This window comes from Scyliorhinus canicula, chromosome 14 (genome assembly GCF_902713615.1).
Source record: "Scyliorhinus canicula chromosome 14, sScyCan1.1, whole genome shotgun sequence".
In the NCBI taxonomy this organism is placed as follows: Eukaryota; Metazoa; Chordata; class Chondrichthyes; order Carcharhiniformes; family Scyliorhinidae; genus Scyliorhinus; species Scyliorhinus canicula.
In genome coordinates, this window is record NC_052159.1 from 49278103 (window position 1) to 49304380 (window position 26278).

The 26278-nt window shown below is 42.6% G+C and overlaps 1 protein-coding gene across 3 annotated transcripts in view; it reads right to left on the reverse strand.

Annotated features, from left to right (window-relative positions):
• Window positions 1-21554, reverse strand: part of cdk8 (cyclin-dependent kinase 8) — a 174152-nt gene extending 152598 nt beyond the window's left edge. The window contains exon 1 of one of the 3 annotated variants that reach the window (XM_038817911.1): window positions 21136-21554. In XM_038817911.1, coding sequence (XP_038673839.1) covers window positions 21136-21263 — 128 coding nt within the window. In that variant the 5' untranslated portion in view covers window positions 21264-21554. The remainder of the gene's footprint in view (window positions 1-21135) is intronic. The other 2 variants (XM_038817910.1, XM_038817912.1) reach the window with 2 other exon arrangements.
• Window positions 21555-26278: the final 4724 nt, after the last annotated feature.

Sequence of the window (26278 nt, forward strand, 5' to 3'; positions counted from 1 at the left end):
TTGCGAAAAAAATAACAATTGGGTACTCTAAATGTATTTTTTAAAAAGATGTATAATCAGTTTGGGTAGAATCATAGAATTTGCAATGTAGAAGGGGGCCATTCAGCCCATCAAGTCTCCACCGTCTCTTGGAAAGAGCACCCTACCCAAGCCCACACCTCCACCCTATACCCATAACCCAGTAACCCCACCCAACAAGGGCAATTTTGGACACTTAAGGGCAATTTAGCATGGCCAATCCACCTAACCTGCACATCTTTGGACTGTGGGAGGAAACCGGAGCACCCGGAAGAAACCCACGCAGACATGGGGAGAACGTGCAGACTCCGCACAGACAGTGACCCGGGAATCGAATCTGGGACCCTGGAGCTATGAAGCAATTGGGCTAACCACTATGCTACCGTGCTGCCCCTGGTAGAGATTAGAAAAGTCACTGAAGGGAGTAGTTCGTAGACCCCTAACAGTTACACTATAGAATAAAGTATAGATCAATGAATTATGGGAGCTTGTGAGAAAATGTACTGTAACAATAGTGGGTGATTTTAACCTTCATATAGATTGGACGAATTAAATTGGCAAAGGTATCCTGGAGGATCAATTCTTAGAGGGTATTCAGGAAAGTTACTTAGAACAAAACATTCTGAAATCAACAAGGGGGAAGGCAATTGTTGACCTCGTAATATATAATGAGACAGGATTCATTTGTTACCTGATAGTAAAGGTTCCTTGGGATAAGAGTGCTCATTAAAGGATAGAACTTTACATCCCATTTTAAGGGTGAGAAATGTGAGTCAAACTCCTTAAACTTAAATACAGGCAACTCCGAGGATACAACAGCTCCAGAAACTAGACACAATTCAGGACAAAGCAGCCCATTTAACTGGCACCCCATCCAACCTTCAACATTCACTCCTTTCACCACTGACACACACTGGCAGCAGTGTGTACCATCCACAAGATGTACTGCAGCAACTCTTCAAGGCTCCTTCAAAAGCACCTTCCAAACATGCAACCTCTACACCCGAGAAGGACAAGGGCAGCAGATGCCCCAACACCATCTTAAAGTGTCCCTCTAAGCCACATATCATTCAGACCTGAAACAACATAGTCATTCCTATTGTTGCTGGGCCAAAAACCTGCCGATTCCCTTCCTAACAGTATTGTGGGTGTTCCTGCACCACAAGCTGCAGTGGCACAATAAGTCAGCTCACCACCGACTTCTTAAAGAGTACAGTAAAAAGTCTTACAACACCAGGTTAAAGTCCAACATGTTTGTTTCAAACACTAGCTTTCAGAGCACTGCTCCTTCCTCAGGTGAACAAAGAGGTATGTTCCAGAAACATATATATAGACAAATTCAAAAGATGCCGGACAATGCTTAGAATGCGAGCATTTGCAGGTAATTCAGTCTTTACAGATCCAGAGATAGGGGTAACCCCAGGTTAAAGAAGTGTGAATTGTCTCAAGCCAGGACAGTGGGTAGGATTTCGCACGCCCAGGCCAGATGGTGGGGGGTGAATGTAATGCGACATGAATCCCAGGTCCCGGTTGAGGCCGCACTCATGTGTGCGGAACATGAACGGACATCGCGCGACAATCACCAGGCAGGAATGTTCCAGTCGGGAAACACTTCAGCAGTCAAGGGCATTCAGCCTCTGATCTCCGGTTAAGCGTTCTCCAAGGCGGCCTTCAGGACGCGAGACAACGCAGAATCGCCGAGCAGAAACTTATAGCCAAGTTCCGCACACCTGAGGAAGGAGCAGTGCTCCGAAAGCTAGTATTTGAAACAAAGATGTTGGACTTTAACCTGGTGTTGTAAGACTTCTTACTGTGCTCACCCCAGTCCAACGCCAGCATCTCCACATCATTCTTCAGAGTAACAAGCGATGGCCAATAAATGCTGGTCTAGCCAGCATCATTCACATCCTATGAATGAATAAATTTTTCAAAGTTGCCTAATATGGACTGGGAAAATAGATCAAAAGGTAAAACAGTAGAGAAGCAGGGACAGATATTTGAGGAATTTTTCTTAACTCACAACAAAGATACATTCAATCGAGAGAGACTCTGAGAAGGATACTATCTGTTGCAAATGAAGTTAAGGATGGTATCAAACTGAAAGAGGACACACAATGCTGCGAGGATAAGTGATCGGCCAGAAGATCAGGAAGATTTCAGAAGACAGCCACGGCTGACTAAAAAAGAATTTCGAGTATGAGAGAAAATTAGCAAGAAAAATAAAAACATACAGTAGGAGCTTCTACAAGTAATGTGGGGGTTGTTTAAGGAGCACTTGCTGCGAGTGCTGGATAGTTTTGTCCCACTGAGACGAGGAAGGAATGGTAAGGTGAAGGAGCCTTGGATGACAAGAGAAGTGGAGCTTCCAGTCAAGAGGAAGAAGGAAGCTTATGCAAGGTTGAGGAAGCAAGGATCTGGCACGGCTCTAGAGGGTTACAAGATAGCCAGGAAGGAACTCAAAAATGGACTTCGGAGAGCTAGAAAGGGGCATGAAAAAGCCCTGGAGGGAAAGATTAGGGAAAACACCAAGGCGTTCTACACTTGTGTGAGAAATAAGAGGATGATCAGAGTGAGAGTAGGGTCATTCAGGGATAGTGGAGGGAACTTGTGCCTAGAGACTGAGGAGATAGGGAAGATCCTAAATGATTATTTTGCTTCAGTATTCATCAGAGAGAGGGACATTGTTTCTCGTGAGAACAGTGTGAACCAGGTTAATAGACTCGAACAGGTTGATATTAAGAAGGAGGATGTGCTGGAAATTTTGAAAAGCATCAGGATAGATAAGTCCCCTGGGCCTGACGGGATGTACCCAAGGTTACTACGAGAAGCAAGGGAGGAGATTGCTGCGGCGTTGGCGATGATCTTTGCGTCCTCACTCGCCACTGGAGTAGTACCGGATGATTGCAGGGATGCAAATGTTATTCCCTTGTTCAAGAAAAGGAATAGGGAAATCTCTGGGAATTACAGCCCAGTCAGTCTTATGTCTGTGTGAGCAAAATATTGGAAATGATTCTGAGAGATAGGATTTATGATTATTTCGAAAAACATAGTTTGATTAAAGATAGTCAGCATGGCTTTGTGAGGGGCAGGTCATGCCTCACAAGCCTCATCCTCTTTGAGGATGTGACGAGACACATTGATAAAGGCCAGGCAGTGGATGTGGTGTATATGGATTTCAGTAAGACATCTGATAAGGTTCCCCATGGTCGGCTCATTCAGAAAGTTAGGGGGCATGGGATACAGGGAAATTTGGCTGCCTGGATACAGAATTGGCTGGTCGAAAGAAGACAGCGAGTGGTAGTGGATGGAAAGTATTCTGCCTGGAGGCAGGTGAACAGTGGAGTCCTGCTGGGATCCGTTCTGGGACCTCTGCTCTTTGTGGTTTTTATAAATGACTTGGATGAGAAAGTGGAAGGGTGGGTTAGTAAGTTTGTCGATGACACAAAGGTTGGTGGAGTTGTAGATAGTATTGAGGGCTGTTGCAGGTTACAACAGGACATTGACAGGGCTGGACTAAGAAGTGGCAGATGAAGTTCAACCTAGATAAATGTGAAGAGATTCATTTTGGACGGTCGAATCTGAATGCTGAATACAGGGTTAAAGGCAAGATTCTTGGAAGTGGGGAGGAACAGAGGGATCTTTGGGTCCACATACATAGATCTCTCAAAGTTGCCACCCAGGTTGATAGGGTTATTAAGAAGGCACATAGTGTGTTGGCTTTCATTAACAAGGGGATTGGGTTTAAGAGCCGTGAGGTTTTGCTGCAGCTTTATAAAACCCTGATTAGGCCACACTTGGAATATTGTGTCCAGTTCTGGTCGCCTCATTATAGGAAGGATGCGGATGCTTTGGAGAGGTTGCAGAGGAGATTTACCAGGATGCTGCCTGGACTGGCGGGCATGTCTTATGAAGAAAAGTTGAGGGAGCTAGGGATTTTCTCATTGGAGCGAAGAAGGAAGAGAGGTGATTTGACAGAGGTGTACAAGGTGATGAGAGGCATGGATAGAGTGGATAGCAAGAGACTTTTCTCCAGGGCGGAAATGGCTATCAGAGGGACATAAAAGGTGATTCGAGGAAGGTATAGGGGAGATGTCAGAGGGTTCTTTACACAGAGTGGTGGGTGCGTGGAATGCATTGTCAGCAGACGTGGTGGAGTCAGCGTAATTAGGGACATTTAAGCAACTCTTGGGCAGGTAATTAAGTCTACAGGTCCTGACGGAGCAATTGGAGAGAAGGATAATCACAGGTTAAAGAGGTGTGAATTGTCTCCAGCCAGGACAGTTGGTAGGATTTTGCAAGCCCAAGCCCAAGGTGGGGTGAATGTAATGCGACATGAATCCAAGGTCCCGGTTGAGGCCGTACTCATGTGTGCGGAACTTGGCTATAAGTTGCTGCTCGATGATTCTGCGTTGCCGCGCGTCCTGAAGGCCGCCTTGGAGAATGCTTACTGGAAGATCAGAGGCTGAATGCCCTCGACTGCTGAAGCGTTCCCCGACTGGAAGGGAACATTCCTGCCTGGCGATTGTCGCGTGATGTCCGTTCATCCGTTGTCACAGCATCTGCAAGACGTGCCAGATCATTGACATGGGCACCACCATTACACTCGAGAACACCACCCACCAGGAACAAGGAAATGGCAGACTTTAAGTAATTTTGTATCTGTTGTCAAAGCAGAAAATGCAAAAAGTATTTTAAGAATAATAGGAAACCAAGAGACAAAATGGAAAGGAACTTAAAAGAAACACTCAGGATTACGAGTGGCATCAGTTTTGCCGGTACTTTTTCTTTAAAAGGTGACAAGTCACCTGGACCGGATGACCTGCATCCTGGGATCTTAAAACTATGGCTGCAGAAATAGTTGATGCATTGCTTATAATCTACTAAAATTCCCTAGATTCTGGAATGGTTCCAGCAGATTGAAAAGCTCTATTCAAGAAAGGAGAGGGACAGGTAACATGGTGGCACAGTGGTTAGAATTGCTGCCTCAGGGCGCTGAGATCCCAGGTTCGGCCCAGCTCTGGGTCACTGTCCGTGTGGAGTTTGCATTCCCCCCCCCCCCGTGTTTGAGTTGGTTTCGGACCACAACCCAAAGACGTGCAGGGTAGGTGGATAGGCCATGTTAAATTGCCCCTTAATTGGGAAAAAAATGAATTGGTTACTCTAAATTTATTGAAAAAAAAGAAAGAAAAATAAAAGAGAGGGACAGAACGTAGGAAAGTCTACACCAGTTGGTCTAACATCTATCATTGGAAAAGTACCAGAAAAATACTTGAAATTGCAGGATAAACGGGGATTGGGCTTAGTAGGCTGCTCTTTCGGTGGATCAGTGCAGACTTGATAAGCCGAATGGTCTCCTTCTGCACTGTAGGGATTCTATGATTCCGCGAATCAGAGTTGTGAGAAATGTAGGAATTTCAGGTATATTGTATTATAAGTAGTTGGTGTAGTAAGCTTTAAAAGCCTAGGATAGTATGTAACTGCTACAATCGCGTTTTTAAAATTCCTTGGAAACAGAGGAGCAATTAAAGTATCGTAAAAGTTTGTGCTAATGGGCTGTTGCTTATATTAAGAGGATTCCCTGGGGAGTAGATAATTCGAGACATTGTTTCGCGCCCAACGTCCCATAGGAGCACGTTTAGTCGTGTGTTTCCCGGCGCTCGCAGTGCCGAGAAGCACAACGCGCTATTGAACGGCACTCGGGTTAGATAGGAGGCCTCAGTGAGTAACATGTGGCCGAGGCTGCACATAGCCCCATTTGCTGCACTGAGGAGCTCCGCTTGCCAGAACTCCTCAGGTGTGGCGAGATATCCACACACCAGTTTTAAATGGCGTCCTGATCTTTGGAGCCCCCAACCCGACCCCCGCCCACTCCCAACTCATTGTAAGGTGGTCCCCGGGTTCCCTGGACTCCCCCAACACCCACGCAGGGCACCTCCAGCGCGATTGCCACTGCATCAAAATTGCCAGCTTGGCACCTTGGCAGTGCCAACCTGATACCCTGGTGGTGCCCCTGCCAGCTGGCAGTGCCAGGCTGCCACCCAAGTGACATTGCCACCCAGGTGACACTGCCAGGGTGCCAGGCCAGCACTACCAGGGGTCCAGGTAGCACAAGCAGCGCCAGGGAACCACCCTGCCCAAAGGACATGCACCTTGAGGCCTCCAATCCCCTGGGAGATCCCGAGTGGCATTCCATCTGGTCCCCGTTCGTGGAGACCACTACTGAACGGCGCTCATCCATGGTCTACGAGGGGGTCAGATCTCAGTACCTTGGAAACTGCATATTAAAGTGAGATATTGCAACATCTCGCTGAAGCAGTCAGATGTGAGGTTTCAGTTTAGTTTTAGATAGGGATGTGAACAGAAGACACACAACTACTTTCAATATAGTTCAGTTAAAGATTTGGCCAGAAGCAGCTAATCTCAAGACAGTGAGTTAAAGATTTGCCTGTGAACAGGATAAGCAGTTTGAACAGTAAGTTGAGACAGAAAAGAATCTGCAGCTGATGCCTGAAGGATAGCACCTTCTCAAAGTGGTTTATCCATGACATCTCTTCACAGCAAGTACTCCTGAGTCTGTTCACTGTCTTTAAAAGTGGATTGTGATCCAAGAAGGTTTTGTTGTTTGAGTGGAAATAAAGATAGAAGTTAAGGGTTATTATGTCACCGTATTGATAAGCATCCTTTAACTGGTAATTGAAAGCTATCTGTATTTATAAAATTAAAGTTATTAATCCTGTGTTAGTAACAATGCTAATTTTGATATACCATTTCCCGACATGAATTCACTCCTGGAATGAATTATCCTTTCCTCACAGGTTATAAATTAAATAAAATATTGGAATTTGTGTCCAGTATTGTAGCAACTGTTCGGGTCTGGTCTGGGATCGTAATAAAATCAACATGGTTTTGTGAAAGGGAAATCGTGCTTGACATATTTATTGAAGGTCTTGAGCGTGTAAAAAGCAGGGTGAATAAAGTGGAACCAATAGATGCAGTGCATTAGGATTTCCAAAAGCTATTCAATTAAGTGCTCCATCAAAGGTTATGGCACAAGCTAAAAGTTCATGGTGTTTGGGATGATAATATTAAGATGGATAGAGAATTGGTTAACAGGAAATAGCCAGTCAGGATAAATGGGCCATTTTCACGATGGTAAACTATAGCTAGTGTTGGTGTGCCATAGGGATCAGTGCTGGTGCATCAACTATTTACAATCTGTAATAATGACTTCGATGAATGGACAGATTGTCTTGGATGAATGGACAGATTGTATTGTAGCAAACATTGATGATACAAAGATAGGTAGGAAAGCAAGTTGTGAGGAGGATACAAAAGAATCTGCAAAAAGGGAGATAGATAGGTTAAGTGAGTGGGCAAAAAATTGGCAGAGTATAATGTGGGAAAATGTGAGGTGGTCCACTTTGGCAGGAACAGAAATATAGAATATTATTTAAATGGAGAAAAAGACTGCAGAACGCTGTTGTAGAAAGGAATGTGGGTGTCTTTGTACACAAATCACAAGTTAGCATGCAGATAGAGCAAGTCAGAGGGCAAACTGAATGTTAGTCTTGATTACAAGGGTGACAGAGTATAAAAATAGTTAAGTCATGCTACAACTGGACAGGCCATTGGTAAGACCGCACCAGAGTACTCCTTTCATATTTGTTCTCCTTACTGAAGGAGGGATATACTTACACTGTATGCAGTTCAGAGGAGGTTCACCAGGCTAAATCCTGAGATGAAAGGGCTGCCTTATAAGGGCCGCCTTAGAAGAACAGGTTGAGCAGATTGAGCCTACAGTTACTAGAGTTTAGAAGATAAAGAGATGATTTCACGGAAATAAAATTCTGAGAGGGCTGGATGGGATGATGATGAGAAGGTGTTTCCTCTTGTGGAGGAATCTGGAACTAGGCAGGGGAGGAACGGTTTAAATATAAGGGGTCTCCCATTTAAGACAGAGATGAGAAATAAATTATTCATTTACAGGGTCATTGGCCGTCAGAATTCTCTTCCCCAAGCAGCAATAGAGGTAGAACATTGAATATATTCAAGGTTGAGTTGGACAGATTTGATCTATAAGGGAGTCAGAGGTTATGGGCTGCCAGGCAGGAAAAATGATCATCAGCCATGATGTTACTGAATGGTTAAGCAAGCTTCAAAGACCGACTGTCCAACTCGGAGTTCTATTTCTTATGATCTGAGCTTTATAAATAGAAGCATAGAATACAAAAGCAAGCAAGTTTGGTCAACATTTATAAAGTCGTGGTCAACCTCAACTGGAATACTGTGTACAATTCTCGACACCACACTTTTGGAAGTCTGTGGAGGCGAATGGTTCTCCAACTTTTTTTCCTGGGGCCCACTTTTTCAAACTGGCTGACCTTTGGGACCCACGCCGTGTTCACTTATCTTTAATGCTAAAGGAGAGCCTGCTTGGTCCTCACAATCTCACTACAATCAGGGTCACAGGAGACGCGAGCAATGCACATATCAGGTGCAGACTTCAGTCAGCTCCTTTGTGCAGTTTTCGTCTTTGTGAAAATGAAAACTCCAACCTCGCATATGTCAGTGGTTGTGAAGGGCAATAGAAACAAAATGCTTGTTTTACTCAGAAGTGGATACTCCTGTGAGATGCTACGCCAGAATGCTAACAGCCTCAAGGGCTTTTGGTGTGTTTTTAATATGCTATCACAGCAGTATAGTATTTTCTTTTGGAGTCAGCTGTAAGTTAATAACTGACTCTGCTGTCTCAACCTCATAAGGAGATTTTAGGGGTAGCATGGTGGTGCAGTGGTTAGTGCTGCTGCCTCACGGCCCCAAGGTCCCAGGTTCGATCCCGGCTCTGGGTCACTGTCCGTGTGGAGTTTGCATATTCTTCCCTTGTTTGCGTGGGTTTCACCCCCACAACCCAAAAGATGAGCAGGGTAGGTGAATTGGCCACTCTAAATTGCCCCTTAATTCGAAAAAATGAATTGGGTACTCTAAATTTATTTTTTTAAATGATTAATAGGCCACTATTCAGGGCGGCATGGTGGCACAATGGTTAGCACTGCTGCCTGCGCCGCTGAGGACCCGGGTTCGAATCCTGGCCTTGGTCACTGTCAGTGTGGAGTTTGCACCATCTCCCCGTGTCTGCGTGGGTTTCACCCTCACAACCCAAAGATGGGTTAGGTGGATTGGTCACACTACATTGCGCCTTAATTGGAAAAAAAATAATTGGGTACTCTAAATTTATTTTTAAAAATTTTTTAAAGGGGTTTTTCGCTCACCACTTCTCTATCAAAATCTGAAACTTCTCTCATTTGCCAGTACTTCCCAGCAGAAGACATTTTTTTTGCATCTTTATTTGCATTGCCACAATTGACAAAACCATATCTCAATAAACCATCTTTATACTGCTTTGTTCCAGAGTTAAGAATCTCCTTTTCAAGTTGTTAACCAGAGGCTCTGGAGCTCTTTACAGAGCTAAAACTTGCACTGTTAACACTGTTCTGACCTGGACGCTCCTAAGCAGCTCTCTACAGCAGATTCAGATGGGAGATCCTGGCCAATAGGTAATTTGCCTCTGTGTCGCTAGCCATGTCTTCCTTGTAACAAAATGATCCATCTTCACAGTCCTCTTGCCTTGCTTGCCAGCAGCTAGAAAATGGAATAAGCTCTCCTGTGATTTGTCACCAAAAGCACATAAATACAGGGCACTTGATGTCAAGTGTACGCGCAGTGCGCGTGACCTGCTCACTGCTTCCACTTATGGTTGGAAGACTGCACGCGGCCTCATTTCCTTCTCATTTAAAAGGTGGCAACTCAGTTGGATAAGAGAGAGCCCAGAGAAAACAGGCCAACAAAACCTGCACCTTCTCAGTCCAGGTTTCTCATCTGCAGCAGTAAATGCCAAGTCAGAATGGAGCTCCTCAGCCACACAAGGCAATGATTAACAGAGTTGACCACCAAGGCACAAATCATTTGCTGTCCTCCGCCTTGAGACAAAGACAAACACAAAGGTGCTGACAAATATTAGAGAAAATTTGTGAGGCATTGTTACTAAGGGAGAAACTGAAGATGACAAACAAGACAAGGTGGTGCACATTTTCAAAAGATTGAATTTGGGTTTATTGTCACGTGTACCGAGGTACAGTGAAAAGTATCATTCCACACATGAAAATATAAGACATATGATAGATACACAATGTAAATACATGGACATCAGGTGAAGCATGCGAAGTGCAATACTACTCAGTGGAGAAGATGCGTGAAGAAAATGGTTACAAAGAAAGGCATCTTTGTTTTACTTCAATCTTGTGTAAAGTAATCAAATTAATCAGCAATAGACTTCATTTTTTTATACAATAACAATCTTGCTCACAGCGAACAATCCGGAATAAAAAAGGCAATTTTCTACCAAAACAATGAACATGATCGCTTGAAGAAGTAACATGCAAGTTAGTGTGGAACGTCTCATGGCATGCTGCATTTAGATATCTAAAAGGAATGTCAAATTTTCTAATGAGAGGTTATTGTTTAGCACACAACAATAGGTATCGGTATAAAATTTCAGGAACAAATAAGAAAGTATTGAAGTGTAGAAAATAAGTATTAGAGGATCTCTATCAGGGTGGGAGAAAAGTTCAAATGGATCTGTATTGGAATCACTAGTTTCTAATTTGCATTAATGATAGTTTCTGAAACTCGAAGCACAATTGGTCAAGTTTGCTGATGGTGTCAGCTGAGCAGAAATAGCGGTATCAAAGGAGTCCTTTTATAGCACCTATCAATCAAGCCAACACAATGTTGAAAAAGATTATAATTCAAATCAGAAGACGTACTGTTTTAGTTAGACCATGCCTTCAGTAATGCTGGACACTAGTACCAAGGGAAAAGGGTGCAGAGAAGTCTAAATGATGAACAAAAAATTGAACGAGATTAGGCTTTTCAGACTTGAAAGGAACACCTCATAAATTAACATAAACTACTGATGCTGAACAAAACAAGGAAGAGGTTGAAAAAAGTGGTACACAAGTGGTTTGGTGTTAGGGCAAGGAATGACAAATCAAACAGTGGTCAAAATTGAATCTATAGTAGCTTTTAAAAGGAAAATGGATAAATCTTGAAATAAGATTTTTATGCTTGTGTGGAGAGAGAATAAACCAAAGTAGACAGCGGTTTTATTGAACTGGCACAATGCAGCTGACGAGCCTAACTGGGGTTATAATGATGGCAAAACCACCAACACTCATTGTCATTACTGTCGAACTGGCAGAAACATTTGGTGTCTGCAGATGCAAAAATAGACAGGGAAATTATAGACAGGGAAATAGACAGGGTTTTGATATCCTTCTCCTCCACTAGTGCACAGCTGCAGTCTTTGCAGATTCAATCGCGGTGAGAGATTTTAAGTAATTTTGAATGTTTTATGAACTATATTTGCAGCAAATGCTGAACAGCCTCTTTGGTCTTGATAAAATAATTTGCAAGTGTTGAGTCTTGTTCCTTCAGAAGATTTGCAAATTCACTGTTTTTATTTTAAACTTATGCAAGTTCATTTGTGCAAGTATACAGGGCAATTTCAATCTCGTTAACAAAAATCAGATGATTTATTTAAGTGAAACTATCTTTAGAAAACAGCTGACTTGAAACATTAAAAAGACTCATAATTCCAGATGAGTACAGACATTATCAAACATTGGATGTGAACACTTAATCTGTTTGCACTGACCAGGCAGAGTGTCAACATGTGTGGTCTGGGGTTGATCTTATGTCAGTGTTTCACTATTTGTAGAGACCTGACCTTAGGTAAATGTTCTCCCTCCTTTGCGCGCCTGAAAAGTTTACAAAATCTTATACTTCCTACACACAGATACCAAGTTCCTGGATTGGACAGGACGAGATTCTGCCTTTTCCTAGCTCTAAATGCCTCAATATTGTCATGGATTGGATTTTGAAATGGGGCACTCATTACTTAATGGAGCTTCATTGATGCCAACTCCTAATTAGGCCTACATCTATAGTCAATCTTGCTCATGGATTGGATTTCGAAATGGGGCACTCATTACTTAATGGAGCCTCATTGATGCCAACTCCTAATTAGGCCTACATCTATAGTCAATCTTGCTCAGTTTGCAGAAAACCATTGTCATTCTAGTGTTGACCTTGAAACCTGCAGAAATGTTGAATCCTTGGACTTTCAGGTCAACTCGAAGAAAGAATAAAATCCAGTCATTCAGCAACTATCTCCTGCACCCACCTTTTCTATACATTGCAAGCGAAACTGAAATACATGGAACCATCGATATATCTGGAAACCTACGATCCAAGAATCATGTTAAAACATCACACAAATACAGTGCAAAATTACATGCTAGACAATGATAGATCGATACAAGAACATAGGGCAATCACAATTCCTGCTCCCATCAAAACTTCATATGCCTGCAATGCTCTAATTCTTCCACAAGTCTTGATAACTTGGACTTCCTGTAGGAAAATCAGGTAAACCAAAAATTTCTTCAGTGAATTGCAGTATTTGTTAGCGTGACCACGTCACTAATGGTAACTTCGGAAAAATGACTCCCCACCTCTCCAAATGCCAAAAGCCATCAATTGCAATTTTGTAATTTGTTTAGACTAAACTCATCACAAGACCTCAAAGACACCCAGAGCCTGTCCCCCAAAGACCTAGAAACATTCTTATGAAAGGCAAAAAGCACCTACCTAGCTTTCAACCATTACAGTTGGCTGCAGGTTCCAGTGGAAAGGAATTTTCTTAATTATGGGAAGAACTGAAGGCCAACAGAATACAAAGCTAAGGAACTAATACAGTGCAAAACCTGAACTCGAATGAACTAATGACAGTTTGAACATCCGTTTATAGCAATAATGTAAAAGCATTGGAAAAGATGCAATATATATTTACTTGGATATGTGGGTTTTTTTCCACTCAAAACAGAATGGGTAAATAATGATATATTAGATCCAATTACCAGTGATACTATAATGATTGGGCACAAAGTTAAGAATCTCAAACAAAACTTGTATTTATATTGCATCATTCATATCCATGTTCCAAATACTTCATAAGCCAATTATTTACTTTTTAAGTCTAGTTATTTTGTAGATAAATTCAGCATCTAATTTTCATACATAAGGTCTTAAAGTACTGTGAAAGGAGTGGGGAATTGTTGAATATTGGCTAGGGCGCCTTGAGAACTTCCTGCTCGTTAAACAAAGTGTTACAAGATCTTTTTATGTCCACTTGTAGGCAGTTTGGGCTTCAGTTTAATGTCTCATTTGAAAAACAGTTCCTCAAACAATTCCCTCAGTGCTGCACTTAATGACAGTTTAGATTACGTAACAAAATTCTAGTGCCGGGTCTGAACCCACAAATTTCTGATTCACATAAAATATTTTCACCAGGGAGACTCTGACTTTAAAGAAGCATTCCACAAATCTCTAGACATTTCACATCATGTAGTGTATATACGAACACAATCATAACCACAAGTAGGATCAACTGAAGTTAACAGTTAAACGTTTGGAGTGGATTTGAAGATTAGGAGAATTGTAGGTTACTGAACGAGTCCTTACTTTAAGATCAATAATGCTGAAAATTTACATTACAGGATGGCAAACATATGAATTGTTTTCAAATGCATAGGACTGCTAAACAAGGGGCAGCACGGTGGCAGTGGTTAGCACTGCTGCCTCACGGTGCCGAAGTCTCGGGTTCAATCCCGGTCCCGAGTCACTGTCCATGTGGAGTTTCCACATTCTCCCCGTATCTGCATGGGTCTCATTCCCACAACCCAAAGATGTGCCTAGTTGGTGAATTGGTCATGCTAAATTGTCCCTTAATAGGAAAAGAATAATTGGGTACTCTTAAATTTAAAAAAAAGGAGTGTTAAACAAATAGGGTCAAAACTTCAGATGGATTTATTGAATTATTTGTTTTCACATTTAGCAAGTTGCATATTTTTATTGTTTGCCTCAATTGGATCATCTTGAGGTGCACCAATGCTTTCTGTAAGAGAAAATGCCTTCAATGGTTTGCAAACTTATTATAACAGGTCTTGAAGTGGATGTACTACTTTGTTTTCCTTTTATCATTACAGCTTATACAAACATAAGAAATAGGAGTAGAACATACAAACCATCAAGCCTACTCTGCCATTCAATACAATCATGGCTCATCTTGGGCTTCAGCCACTTGAGCCTTAATTTCTTTTTTAATTTGTTCATGGGATGTTGGTGTCGCTGGCTGGGCCATTATTTATTGCCCATCCCTAATTGCTCTTGAGGGGCATTTAAGAGTCAACCACATTGCAGTGGGTCTGGAGTCATATATAGGCCAGACCAGGTAAGGAGAGCAGATTTCCTTCCCTAAAGGACATTAGTGAATCAGGTGGGTTTTTAACGACAATTGACAATGGTTTCATGGTCATCATTAGACTTTAAATTCCAAATTTGTTTTAATTCAATTCAAATTTCACCATCTGCCATGGTGGGCTTCAAACCAGCCTCTGGGATGGAAAATTCCAGAAGTCAGCTTCTACCCTCGAAGCCTCTTCAGAATCTTGTTTCAAACTTCATTCTTCTGAACTTCATTCTTCTGAATTTGAGAGAATATGTGCCCACTTGACATAGGCAAACCTCCCATTCTAGAAATCAATCTAATAAACCTTCACTGTACTGCCTCCAATGCAAGCGTATCCTTTCCTTAAATATGGAGACCAAAACTGAACACAGTATTCAAGAAATGGTCTCACCAAAGACTTGTACAATTGTAGCAAGACTTCTTTATTCCTGTATTCCAATCCTTTTGCAGGAAAGACCAACATGCATTTGCCTTCCTAACTGCTCACTGTACCTGCATGGCAACTTTGTCTTTCTTGTACAAGCAAACAAGTCTATCTGAACAACATTTACAAGTTTCACAACTGTTACGGACGCACTGTTATGGACGCCTGGTCAGCTCTCAACAGTGGCTCAGAGACTGGAGCAGATGGCATAATCTTTTTTAAGTTTTAATGCAGTGCAGAGAGATCGATTCGTTCCAGGAGTGATAATATAAGAAATAGGGCTTGGTTATTTTACAAACCTACTTTCTTAAAACAAAAGAAAACAATATTTAAACTTTTACTTCAGCTTGAACACTAACAGATTACATGTGGTTTCTTAACCTTAACACACTAGAAACATCACTCATAATAACCATGTTGCTCAAACAGAGAGACCAATGCCATACTTGCATTTGCAAAGCAGTTTTCCTTCTGTTAGACACACGTTATCAGAACCCTTTTCCAAAGCCTGCCTCGGTGGCAACGTACATGACCTCTTGGTCGATTTCCACAGCCTTTCCTTGTAACTTAGGGCAGCACAGTAGCACAAGTGGATAGCACTGTGGCTTCACAGTGCCAGGTCCCAGGTTTGATTCCCCGCTGGATCACTGTCTGTGCAGAATCTGCACGCTCTCCCTGTGTCTGCGTGGGTTTCCTCTGGGTGTTCTGGTTTCCTCCCACAGTCCAAAGACGTGCAGGTTAGGTGGATTGGCCATGATAAATTGTCCTTAGTCACCAAAAAGGTTAAGAGGGGTTATTGGGTTACAGGGATAGGGTGGAAGTGAGGGCTTAACTGGGTCGGTGCCGAAGGATGTTGCAGGTTACAGAGGGACATAGATAAGCTGCAGAGCTGGGCTGAGAGGTGGCAAATGGAGTTTAATGTGGAGAAGTGTGAGGTGATTCACTTTGGAAAGAATAACAGGAATGCGGAATATTTGGCTAATGGTAAAATTCTTGGTAGTGTGGATGAACAGAGGGATCTCGGTGTCCATGTACATAGATCCCTGAAAGTTGCCACCCAGGTTGATAGGGTTGTGAAGAAGGCCTATGGTGTGTTGGCCTTTATTGGTAGAGGGATTGAGTTCCGGAGCCATGAGGTCATGTTGCAGCTGTACAAAACTCTGGTACGGCCGCATTTGGAGTATTGCGTACAGTTCTGGTCGCCTCATTATAGGAAGGACGTGGAAGCTTTGGAACGGGTGCAGAGGAGATTTACCAGGATGTTGCCTGGTATGGAGGGAAAATCTTATGAGGAAAGGTTGATGGACTTGAGGTTGTTTTCGTTAAAGAGAAGAAGGTTAAGAGGTGACTTAATAGAGGCATACAAAATCATCAGAGGGTTAGATAGGGTGGACAGTGAGAGCCTTCTCCCGCGGATGGAGGTGGCTAGCACGAGGGGACATAGCCTTAAATTGAGGGGTAATAGATATAGGACAGACGTCAGAGGTAGGTTTTTTACGCAAAGAGTGGTGAGGCCGTGGAATGCCCTACCTGCAAAGTAGTGAACTCGCCAACACTGAGGGCATTTAAAAGTTTATTGGATAAGCATATGGATGATAATGGCATAGTGTAGGTTAGATGGCCTTTAGTTTTTGACTTCCCATGTCGGTGCAACATCGTGGGCCGAAGGGCCTGTACTGCACTGTATCGTTCTATGTTCTATGTATGTTCTATGTTCTAACTGTTCAGAACAGCATCTCTTCTCTCTCTCTTTCCCTCCAAGCTCTGCCCAGGCCCTCAAACAAAGATTCTCTCAGGTTTCCAAACTGGAACCTATTATCGTTATCTTGGCAGATTGCCCACTCTAGTTTATACAAAAGAACAGAGCTAGACAATGTATATGCAACTAGCCTTCCAATGATGGACACATTGGTCATCAGTCTCTGTGATGGGCTAATAGCTGGCCAAATAAGGTTGTCCCAAAGGACAATGGGACTGGAGTGGATCATCCTGGCTGAACCAGAGCATGCTGTATATTCCCACTAGCGAGGTTAATTCTGAATGGGACAAGGTACATAGAACATAGAACAGTACAGCACAGAACAGGCCCTTCGGCCCTCAATGTTGTGCCGAACAATGATCACCCTACTCAAACCCACGTAACCCAACAACACCCCCCCCCCCCCAAACAATAACCTTTACTTTTTAGGACACTACGGGCAATTTAGCATAGCCAATCCACCTAACCCGCACATTTTTGGACTGTGGGAGGAAACCGGAGCACCCGGAGGAAACCCACGCACACACGGGGAGGACGTGCAGACTCCGCACAGACAGTGACCCAGCCGGGAATCGAACCTGGGACCCTGGAGCTGTGAAGCATTTATGCTAACCACCATGCTACCGTGTTGCCGTGTAACTAAGGCTGTGGGTGTATTCCTCTGACTCTGATGCTAGCAGTCTTTTCCCTCAGTCTATTTAACCCCTAAACTGCCTGCTACATCTTGGATCCCATATCTGGACACAAGTTCCTCATATCTCCTTATCATGACACACCTTTTAAAAAATGTTGCTTTTCTATTCTTACTACCAAAAGTGAACAACCACATTAAAATGTTGACACCCACTAATGTGAAAACATGCAAGTGGAAAATGAATATATACATTTACAAGTTAATAATTAATTTGAACAATTTAATTTTATCACGATGATAGCGGCAAACATTTAAGATGCAAATTTGTTTGAGACACAGCTAGAATAAAATAAAATAGTTAAATAAAAAAGGTAATGGAGCTCCCTCAATAATTCAAGAGGATAAATTCATGATTGCTGTATTATTGAACTCAGCAGGTGTGAAGGTCCCAAGTTCAATCCCTACTCTATGCTGTTATCAAATCTCAACTGAGGTACAAAGTGAAAACACATCCCAACATGCCAAACTGAAGGGCTAAAATAAGCAAAGTCTCTCTCTCCTGATGGCAAAATAATGACTCCATCAGTAAACCCATACAAAAGGTCAAACTTTGCTATAATACCCTCCATGATTGTAAAATACAGTAGTTACTTGGGCAAGCAACCAGATGTTTTTATTACTAATGTAACTGGACCCCAGAAAAGGTCAGCATGTGCAGGGCAGAAGAAAACTGAAAGTAGTTCAGATCCTAGAAAATGTTTGACCAACACAAAGAAATGGCTAGCTGAACACTTAAAAAAAGTAATGCAAATCATACAAAAACAAATCACAAAAATAATACTATAGTACAACCAACCAGCTAAACAACAACTACAGTTCAGTTAGCCTAACATCTGTCAGAGACAAAATGCTGGAATCTATTACTGAGGCGGTTATTGCAGGCCACTCAGAAAATCTTTGCAATAAAGCAGTCAACATGGCTTTGTGAGGCGGTTCTATTGAGGTGGACCAGTCTTCTATTGCTGGCAGGTCAGGTGCAGGCGGTTAAGATGAACATTTCTCCGCAGTTCTTATTTCTTTTTCAGTGCTTACCGGTCTTTTTGCCGAAATCGTTTTTTTTTTAAAGAGTGAATAGGTTGGTTCTGCCATTTGTGTGGGCAAGTAAGGTGGCAAAGATTAGGAGGTTGGTACTTCAGAGAGGGTGAGAGTCGAGGGCCTGACCCTTCCAAACCTGTTATTGGCCGGCAAACGTGACGTGGGGGCAGGGTCGAAGTTGATGCCGATCCAAAGGAATCATGGGTTTGAGCCAGAGAGGATGGATGTGAGGTTGAGGTTTCGGGGATGGGAGGAGCTTGGAGTGGAGATGAAGGACTTGTTTTTGAAAGGGGATTTTGCAGGTACGGAAGAGTTGGGGGAGAAGTTTCCTGAAGGTATCAGATAAGGTGCCAACCAAGGTTACCATGCAAAAAAAAAAAAACTCAGGGTGTAGGGGGCAGCATATTAGCATGACTAGAGATTAGGTTAGCTAACAGGAAAAATAGTAGGCATAAATGGGTCATTTTTGGGTTGGCAAAGAAGTGAAGTGAGTGCCACACGAACCAATGGTGGGGCCTCAACTATTTACAATCTATATCAACGACTTGAATGAAAGAACCAAATGTATAATTGTTAATTTTACAGACTCAGAGACAGGTAAGAGACCAAGTTCCGAAGAAAGCATAGGAAGTCTGTACAATGATATGAATAGGTTAAGTGAGTGGGCAAACATTTGGCAGATGGCGTATAATGTGAATTTGCCCACTTTGGCAGGAAGAATAGAAAAGCAGCATATCATTTAAAATGGAGAGAGATTGTAGAACTCTTGAGGTAGAGAGAGATCTGGATGCCCTGATACACAAATCAAAATGTTACCGTGCAGGTATAGGAAGAGATTAGTAAACAAATGGAATATTATTGTTTATTGCAAGGGGAATGGAATATAAAAGTAGGGATGTTCTGTTACAGTTGTACAGGGCATTGACGAGACCACATCTGTTGCACTGTGTACAGTTTTGATCTCCCAAATAAGATGTTAGGTGAATTGGACATTCAGAATTCTCCGTCAGTGTACCCAAACAGGATTTTAACAGTAACCTCATTTCAGTGTTAATGTAAGCCTACTTGGGATTATTATTATAATTGCTGGGGGAAGGGCAGCACAGTGGTTAGCATTGCTGTCTCACAGCACCGAGGTCCCAGGTTCGATCCCAGCTCTGGGTCACTGTCTGTGTGGAGTTTACACATTCTCCCCGTGTTTGCGTGGGTTTTACCTACTTCAACCCAAAGATGTGCAGGGTAGGTTGATTGGCAACGCTAAATTGCCCCTTAATTGGAAAAAATGAATTAAGAATCTACATTTTTGAAAAAATAATTGCTGGGGGAAGTATGGTGGCACAGTAGTTAGCACTGCTGCCACACAGCGTCGAGGACCCGAGTTTGATGCCGACCCAGGGTGGAGTTTGCACGTTCGCCCCGTGTCCGTGTGGGTTTCACCCCTGCAACCCAAAAGGATGTGCAGGGTGGGTGAATTGGCCACACTAAATTGTCCCTCAATTGAAAAAAAAATTGGGCACATTAAAAGGTATTTAATTTTTTAAATTGCATTAGAGTGCAAAAAAGGTCCTTTCGAATGATTCCTGAGACAAAGGGGTTATCTTATGAGGAAAGGTTAGGTCTATATCCATTTGAGTTTGTGTTTCAAAAAGATCACCTCTCATTCTTCTAAGATCCGTAGGGTACTTGACAGAGTGGATGCTGAAAGGATATTTCCCCTTGTGGGAGAGACTAGAACAGTTTAAAAATAAAGGATCTCTCTCCCATTTAAGAGTTGAGCTTTTTTCCATTAGTCTGTGGAATCCCCAAAGAGCAGTGGAGGGATGGTCATTGAATATATTTAAGGTTAAATTGGATAGATTCTTGACAGAAAAAGAGAGTCAAAAAGGATATAGGGGTAGACATAGAAGTAGAGGCCACAATCAGATGAACCATGATCTTACCAAATGGCAGAACAGAGCTCAGGGACGAATACCTACTCTTGTTCCTAATTTGTATGTTTGTATTTCCACACTTAAGACAGTGCCTCATTTAAAAGAAAAATACTTCCTCCACACAGGTAATTGCCAAGGTCACAATGTAATTTCCCAGTAATCATTCAAAACTGGACTGAATGTCATGTAAAATTATTAATCCTGCTGGGGAAAATTTGAAAGTATTTCCTTTCATTTCTGTGCATTATTTAAGATTTGCAAGGAGTTATTTTTGTACTGTACACATCAATAACCTTATCAAAGATATTAATTAGAATTACACCACAGAAATATTTGAAAGGTTTTAAACCATTCAATAAACATTCAAATCTAAACCTAATAATATTCAATAAATAAAGCAGATTTTCATTAGATGTAAATGGGTCCATTAATCTTCGAATGTTTCCAGCTAAACAGAAACACTAATCAGTATTAGTCTTCTATTTGGTCTTGCAGGCTAATTGATTTAGTTTACCTTAACAGCACAGTAAAACCGAATGAAATATCACATAAATATGAAGGGAGCGTATAAATCAATAGGTTTCATCCCGATTGGTGTATTTGACACCTTTCCAAATAAGATTGGTGTATTTGACACCTTTCCAAACAAAGGTAATTATACAGATCTTTCTATATGAAAATTAACACAAATGTTTTTACTCAATTGCCTCTCCACTTACATAACCGCAAAGATTCGACAAGCTGCACCAACCAAGCAACAGACTTTACTTCAAAACAGCAAACAGTACGATAAAGTAATTGGCAAAAAGATAACACAGCTTCGTTGCTTCGCCAATTAAAAACCATACAATAACAAATATGAAAAATGACCAGCTTGGCCTACATGCTCACAGAACCTTTACCTACCCGTCTTTCCGTTTGGCTTTGTATACATGACCATAAGTGCCTCTTCCAACTTTACACCCCTCGTATTCAAACAGGTCCTCCACTCGCTCCCTCTCTGTCGTCAGCTTCATCTTGAAATCATAGTCCATTTTCAAAGCTTTCCGATTAGATTCTTGTTTCCTTGTTAATTGTATTGTCTAACTGAGGCCAGAGGGCTCTCCTCCTTCGGTTACACGATGTCGCTCGGTGACACTCGGAGGCACCATATAAGCCGCTGGTTGGCCTGTAAACGTGGGATTGTTGCACAAGTCGTCGCTGTCGCTGTCGCTGTCGCTCGCTCGTTGCCTGCACACAACACCGGTATCGCACTTCAATCCCACATATGGCAAGCCGCACGTTGTCGCAAATCAAACGCACGCTGACTAGCAGCGTGCACCATTACCACGGCTATCCCGCGCGCACACGGGCGCGCGCGCGCGCTGCCTGTTGAAGAACGCGCGGCCGTTGAAACGGGCGCGCGCGATGCTGGTTCAAGAACCTGCGCGAGTGTTTGCAGGGATCGAAATAATTCCCAGCAACAGAGGCAACATGATTCTGCGTCTTTTAATTGAACATTTAGAATTGCTACAGTGCAGGAGGCCATTCAGCTCATCGAGTCTGCCCCAACCGTCTGAAAGAGCACCCTACCTAGGCCCCTGCCCTATTCAGTTAACCCCATTTGAGTAGATACTGGGTTACCCAAATTGGCATAAAATTCTAACAGAAGTGACCTCTATTTTAGGGGGGGAGCACTCAATAAAACCCAAATCATTATAAAAGGACAACGGAACCGTAAGCTTTCCACTTGGGTGGCAATGTATCACAGTGGTTAGCCCTGTTGCTTCACAGCACCAGAGTCCCAGGCTTGATTCCCACTTGGGTCACTGTGTGGAGTCTGCACGTTCTCCCCAGTTGTTAGGTGTAATGGACATTTGTTATTCTCCCTCTGCCCAAATTGGCGCCAGAGTGTGGCGACTAGGGGCTTTTCACTAACTTAATTACAGTGTTGATGTAAGCCTACTTGTGACAATACAGATTATTCTTATTGTTTCAATCAAACTCTTCAGTGCACCACCCGTATCCCCAAGATTCCCATTGGTCGTAGAATGCGTACTCCTGCTCCAGGGCTACCCGGATATGCAGTGGATGTACATTCATACCTGTGGCCAGGCCCAGGAGGAGGATTTCCAATGTGCCCATCCTCCACCACAGCGGAAAGATACTGACACATTTTATGAGAAAAACACAAAAATGCTGACAAAACTGACAAAAGCTGGTAAGGCAGTCATCTGTGGAGAGAGATATTGTGTTAGCTGAGCAATGTTGCACTTGAAATATTAACTCTGTTTCGCTCACAGTGGCTCACCCAGACTCCTTAGACAGCACCTTCCATACCCATTGCCACCTAATAGGACAAGGGAGCTGATGTATGGAAAAAACACCACCTACAAGTACCCCTCCAAGCTACACATCATCCTAACGTGGAACAATATTATCATTCCTTCACTGCCCCTAGCTTAAAGTCCTGGAATTTCCTCCCGAACAGCTGTGGGCATACTTGTACCACACGCACATGGACTGAGCAGTTCAAGGAGGGGGCTCACCACCACAAGGGCAATAAGGGAGCAGCAACAAATGATGGTCTAGCCAGCAAATCCCACATCTGCAATCAGATTTTTTTTAAACATGCTGTGTTTTCCAGCACTTTCTGATTTTATTTCAGCTCTCCAGCATCCACAGTATTTTTCTTTTATTTTACTGGTGCTTTTAATGGTTTTTATGACAGACAAGATGACAGTTGTATGGAGCAGGATATTTGGCCAGTCTGGAATTTTCTTTTTCACAGTGATGAGGAGAAGTGAATTGTAGCTCACTTGTTGAAGGAGAGCACTAATAGTTTTGGGTTGCTATTAAGCCTTCATTTATTGTATTTAACACAAAATTACACATTCTAAAAGAATTGATCGGCTCACAGGCATGTCCTCAGGCTCCAACCTGTATTCATAATCTCCTGGTCTATCCGATGGCAATTAAGCCATGATTTGATCAGTGAACAATGGGTGTAGCTGTTAATGTCCGTGATATGTGGTTGCTGTCTGGCTGCTGAAAAGTTTTGTATGTATGATACATGCATACTCTTCTTATAGTTGTCATAGAAAGCTTCAATGTAATTTTACTTTATTCCCGAAATTTGAGTGAGTGACTGATGCATGAATTGAATGAGTAGTTGCAATAACATACATTGAAAATAGTCCTGGTTTTATCAGGCTGTTAGCAGACGTTTATATTCTGAACATTTCAACTTTCTTCAATAACAGCTTGCAGTTTTGTAGGATAGAATGTCATGAGAATGTCGCTTTAAGAAATGTTTGGCTCCTCATATTACTGCAATGATGTCAGAGTGTGGGTGGAGCTTTGCTGCCTGTCAGCTTTTTACTTTTGTTTTAGGCCGTTTGCTGCAGGGTGTGTTTTAGTTTCGTTTTCAGTGTTGGAGCTGAAGCCAGACAGAGCAGGTGTACTGTTGATCTCTCTGCCATCAAAAGACTATCTCTTGATCATTTGGTGAATTCAGAATTATAAATGTTCTCAGTAGTGAATGCAAACCTAATGTGCTTCTGTTAAAAGGTGTTTCTTATGTCTTCTGGATGTTGTTTGGGAAGTTATCAAGGATTAATTAGTGTTGTATTCTTTGGGGGTTGTATTTGAATTAATGGTTGCTGAGATGTTCACTGTATGTTTTAAAAAGGTTAACTTGAGTTCATAGAATAAACATTGTTTTTCTTTAAAAAATACTTTTCCATTTCTGCTCTACCACACCTGAAGAGTGGGCCATGTGCTCCCCATACCACAATCTATTAAAAGTTGTGGATCAGGTGAACTTCATGATACACTTTGGGGTTCTCTAAACACTGGCCCATAACAAGAAGAAACATCTGTAGGTATTTCATAGAGGAATAGGAAATTGGCTGCCATTTCAAAGGAGGAAAAACTAGGAGGAGAATGACCATAAAGCATGCCAAAAAGTAAGGTTTTTAAGGAGAAGATGGAGGTGAACCGTCATTGAGGTTTAGCGAGAGACACCCAGACAATGGAACATATGTATCCAAATGAACAACTGTAAAGCTGGGGTGAAGCAAGAAGGAAGATACATAAAAGACTGGAAAGAAAAAATAAGAGTATGGGGTGTCATTGTAAGTCTGGAGGAGGTTAAGAAAAGGAGAGGAGCAAGACAACAAAAGATTTAAACCAGGAGAATAAGAATTTTAAATTTATGGAGTTGAGAAAACCAAGAACAAATGTAAGCCAATGTATATCAATGTTGATGGGTGTGAGAAAAAATATGGGTTGAGAATTAGAATCTGGGCAGAGCAATGTTCGAGTTGACAAAATCATGAACATGGGCTTGTAGCCCATGAGTGGGCCACTCAAAGCTAAGTATAGGCTTTTAGTAGTAGTTGTAGTTTAGTGAGTAGAGTTTGCACATGAGTAATAATTGACTGTGTGTAAATAAATGTGCATTGATTTCAAACTTACTAACTGGTGTACTTGTGGGCAGCACAAGTGGATAGCACTGTGGCTTCACAGCGCCAGGCAGGGTCCCAGGTTCGATTCCCTGCTGGGTCACTGTCTGTGCGGAGTCTGCACGTTCTCCCCGTGTCTGCTTGGGTTTCCTCCGGGTGCTCCAGTTTCCTCCCACAGTCCAAAGACGTGCACGTTAGGTGGATTGGCCGTGCTAAATTGCCCTTAGTGTTAGGAGGGGTTATTGGATTACGGGGATAGGGTGGGCTTAAGTGGGTCGGTGTAGACTCGATGGGCTGAATGGCCTCCTTCTGCACTGTATGTTCTATGTATCGAGTCATTGATCAGTATTTGGTTTGAACCTTGTGGAGGTATCAGAAAGATACCTGGCGACTCTTGAGCAAAGGTAATTAAAACAGAGCAAATTAAGGGAAAGCATAACGAGCAACAGGCTGCTGTGACAGAAAGACAAAGAGGGAAGCAGCTGGCATTTGGGATAAAGAAGATGTGCATTGGAAGTTCAGTTCAGCATCAAGCAAGATGCCAGGATTGTGAACATCTGGTCATACTGGAGACAGTGGCCAAGGTGAGAGATACAGTTCATAGAATCCTATAGTGCAGAAGGAGATAATTCAGCATATCGCATCTGTACCGATCCTCTGAAAGAGCATGCTATCCGGGCTCCCACCCTATCCCTGCAATCCCAAGACCCCTCTTAACCCACACATCCCTCGACATTAAGGGACAATTTAGCATGGCCAATCCACCTAACCGAAACATCTTTGGACTGTGGGAGGAAACCCACACAGTCACAGGGAGAATGTGCAAACTCCACACAGTCATCCAAGGTCGGAAATGAACCCTGACCCCTGGCACTGTGAGGCAGCAGTGCTAACCACTGTGCCACAGTTGATACTGTGGATCAGCTGTAGCCCAGTGGGTAGCACTCTTGCTTCTGAGACAGGATGTTGTGGGTGGGTTCAAGTTCGACTCTCAAGACTTGAGCATACAAATCTAGACTGACACTCTACCCTGGTACTACAGGAGTGTTGTACTGTCAGAAGAGCCTTCTTTCAGTTGAGAGTTATCCCAAAGCCTCCTTTGCTCTCTCAGGTGGGCGCATTAATTTAAAGAGGAACAGGGTAGTTCTCTCCAGTGTCCTGACAATACCTATTCCTCAATCAACCGCTAAAATAGATTTTCTCATTGCTGTTTGTGGGAGCTTACATCATGCATTTTAGCTGCCACATAGAATCATACAATTGTTACAGTACAGAAGAAGGTCATTCAGCCCATTGTGTCTGTACCACCTCTTCAAATTATTCTCCTGCCTTCTCCTCATAACCCTCCTCATTCTCCCTTTTCAGATAACAGTCTAATTCCGTCCCAAATGCTTAAATGGAACATGCCTCTACCACAATCTCAAGGCAGTATATTCCAGATCCCAACAACGGCTGCATGAAAATGTTTTTTCTCTGCCACAAGCACATTTTTCTCCTTCATCCTAATTTGTGTCTCTTTTGTCATCCAGGGAGCTCTGGATTTATTTGGCCCAGATCTGTTCTTACCCCATTGAAGTTGACCTTTCCTCAGATTCATTAATGTA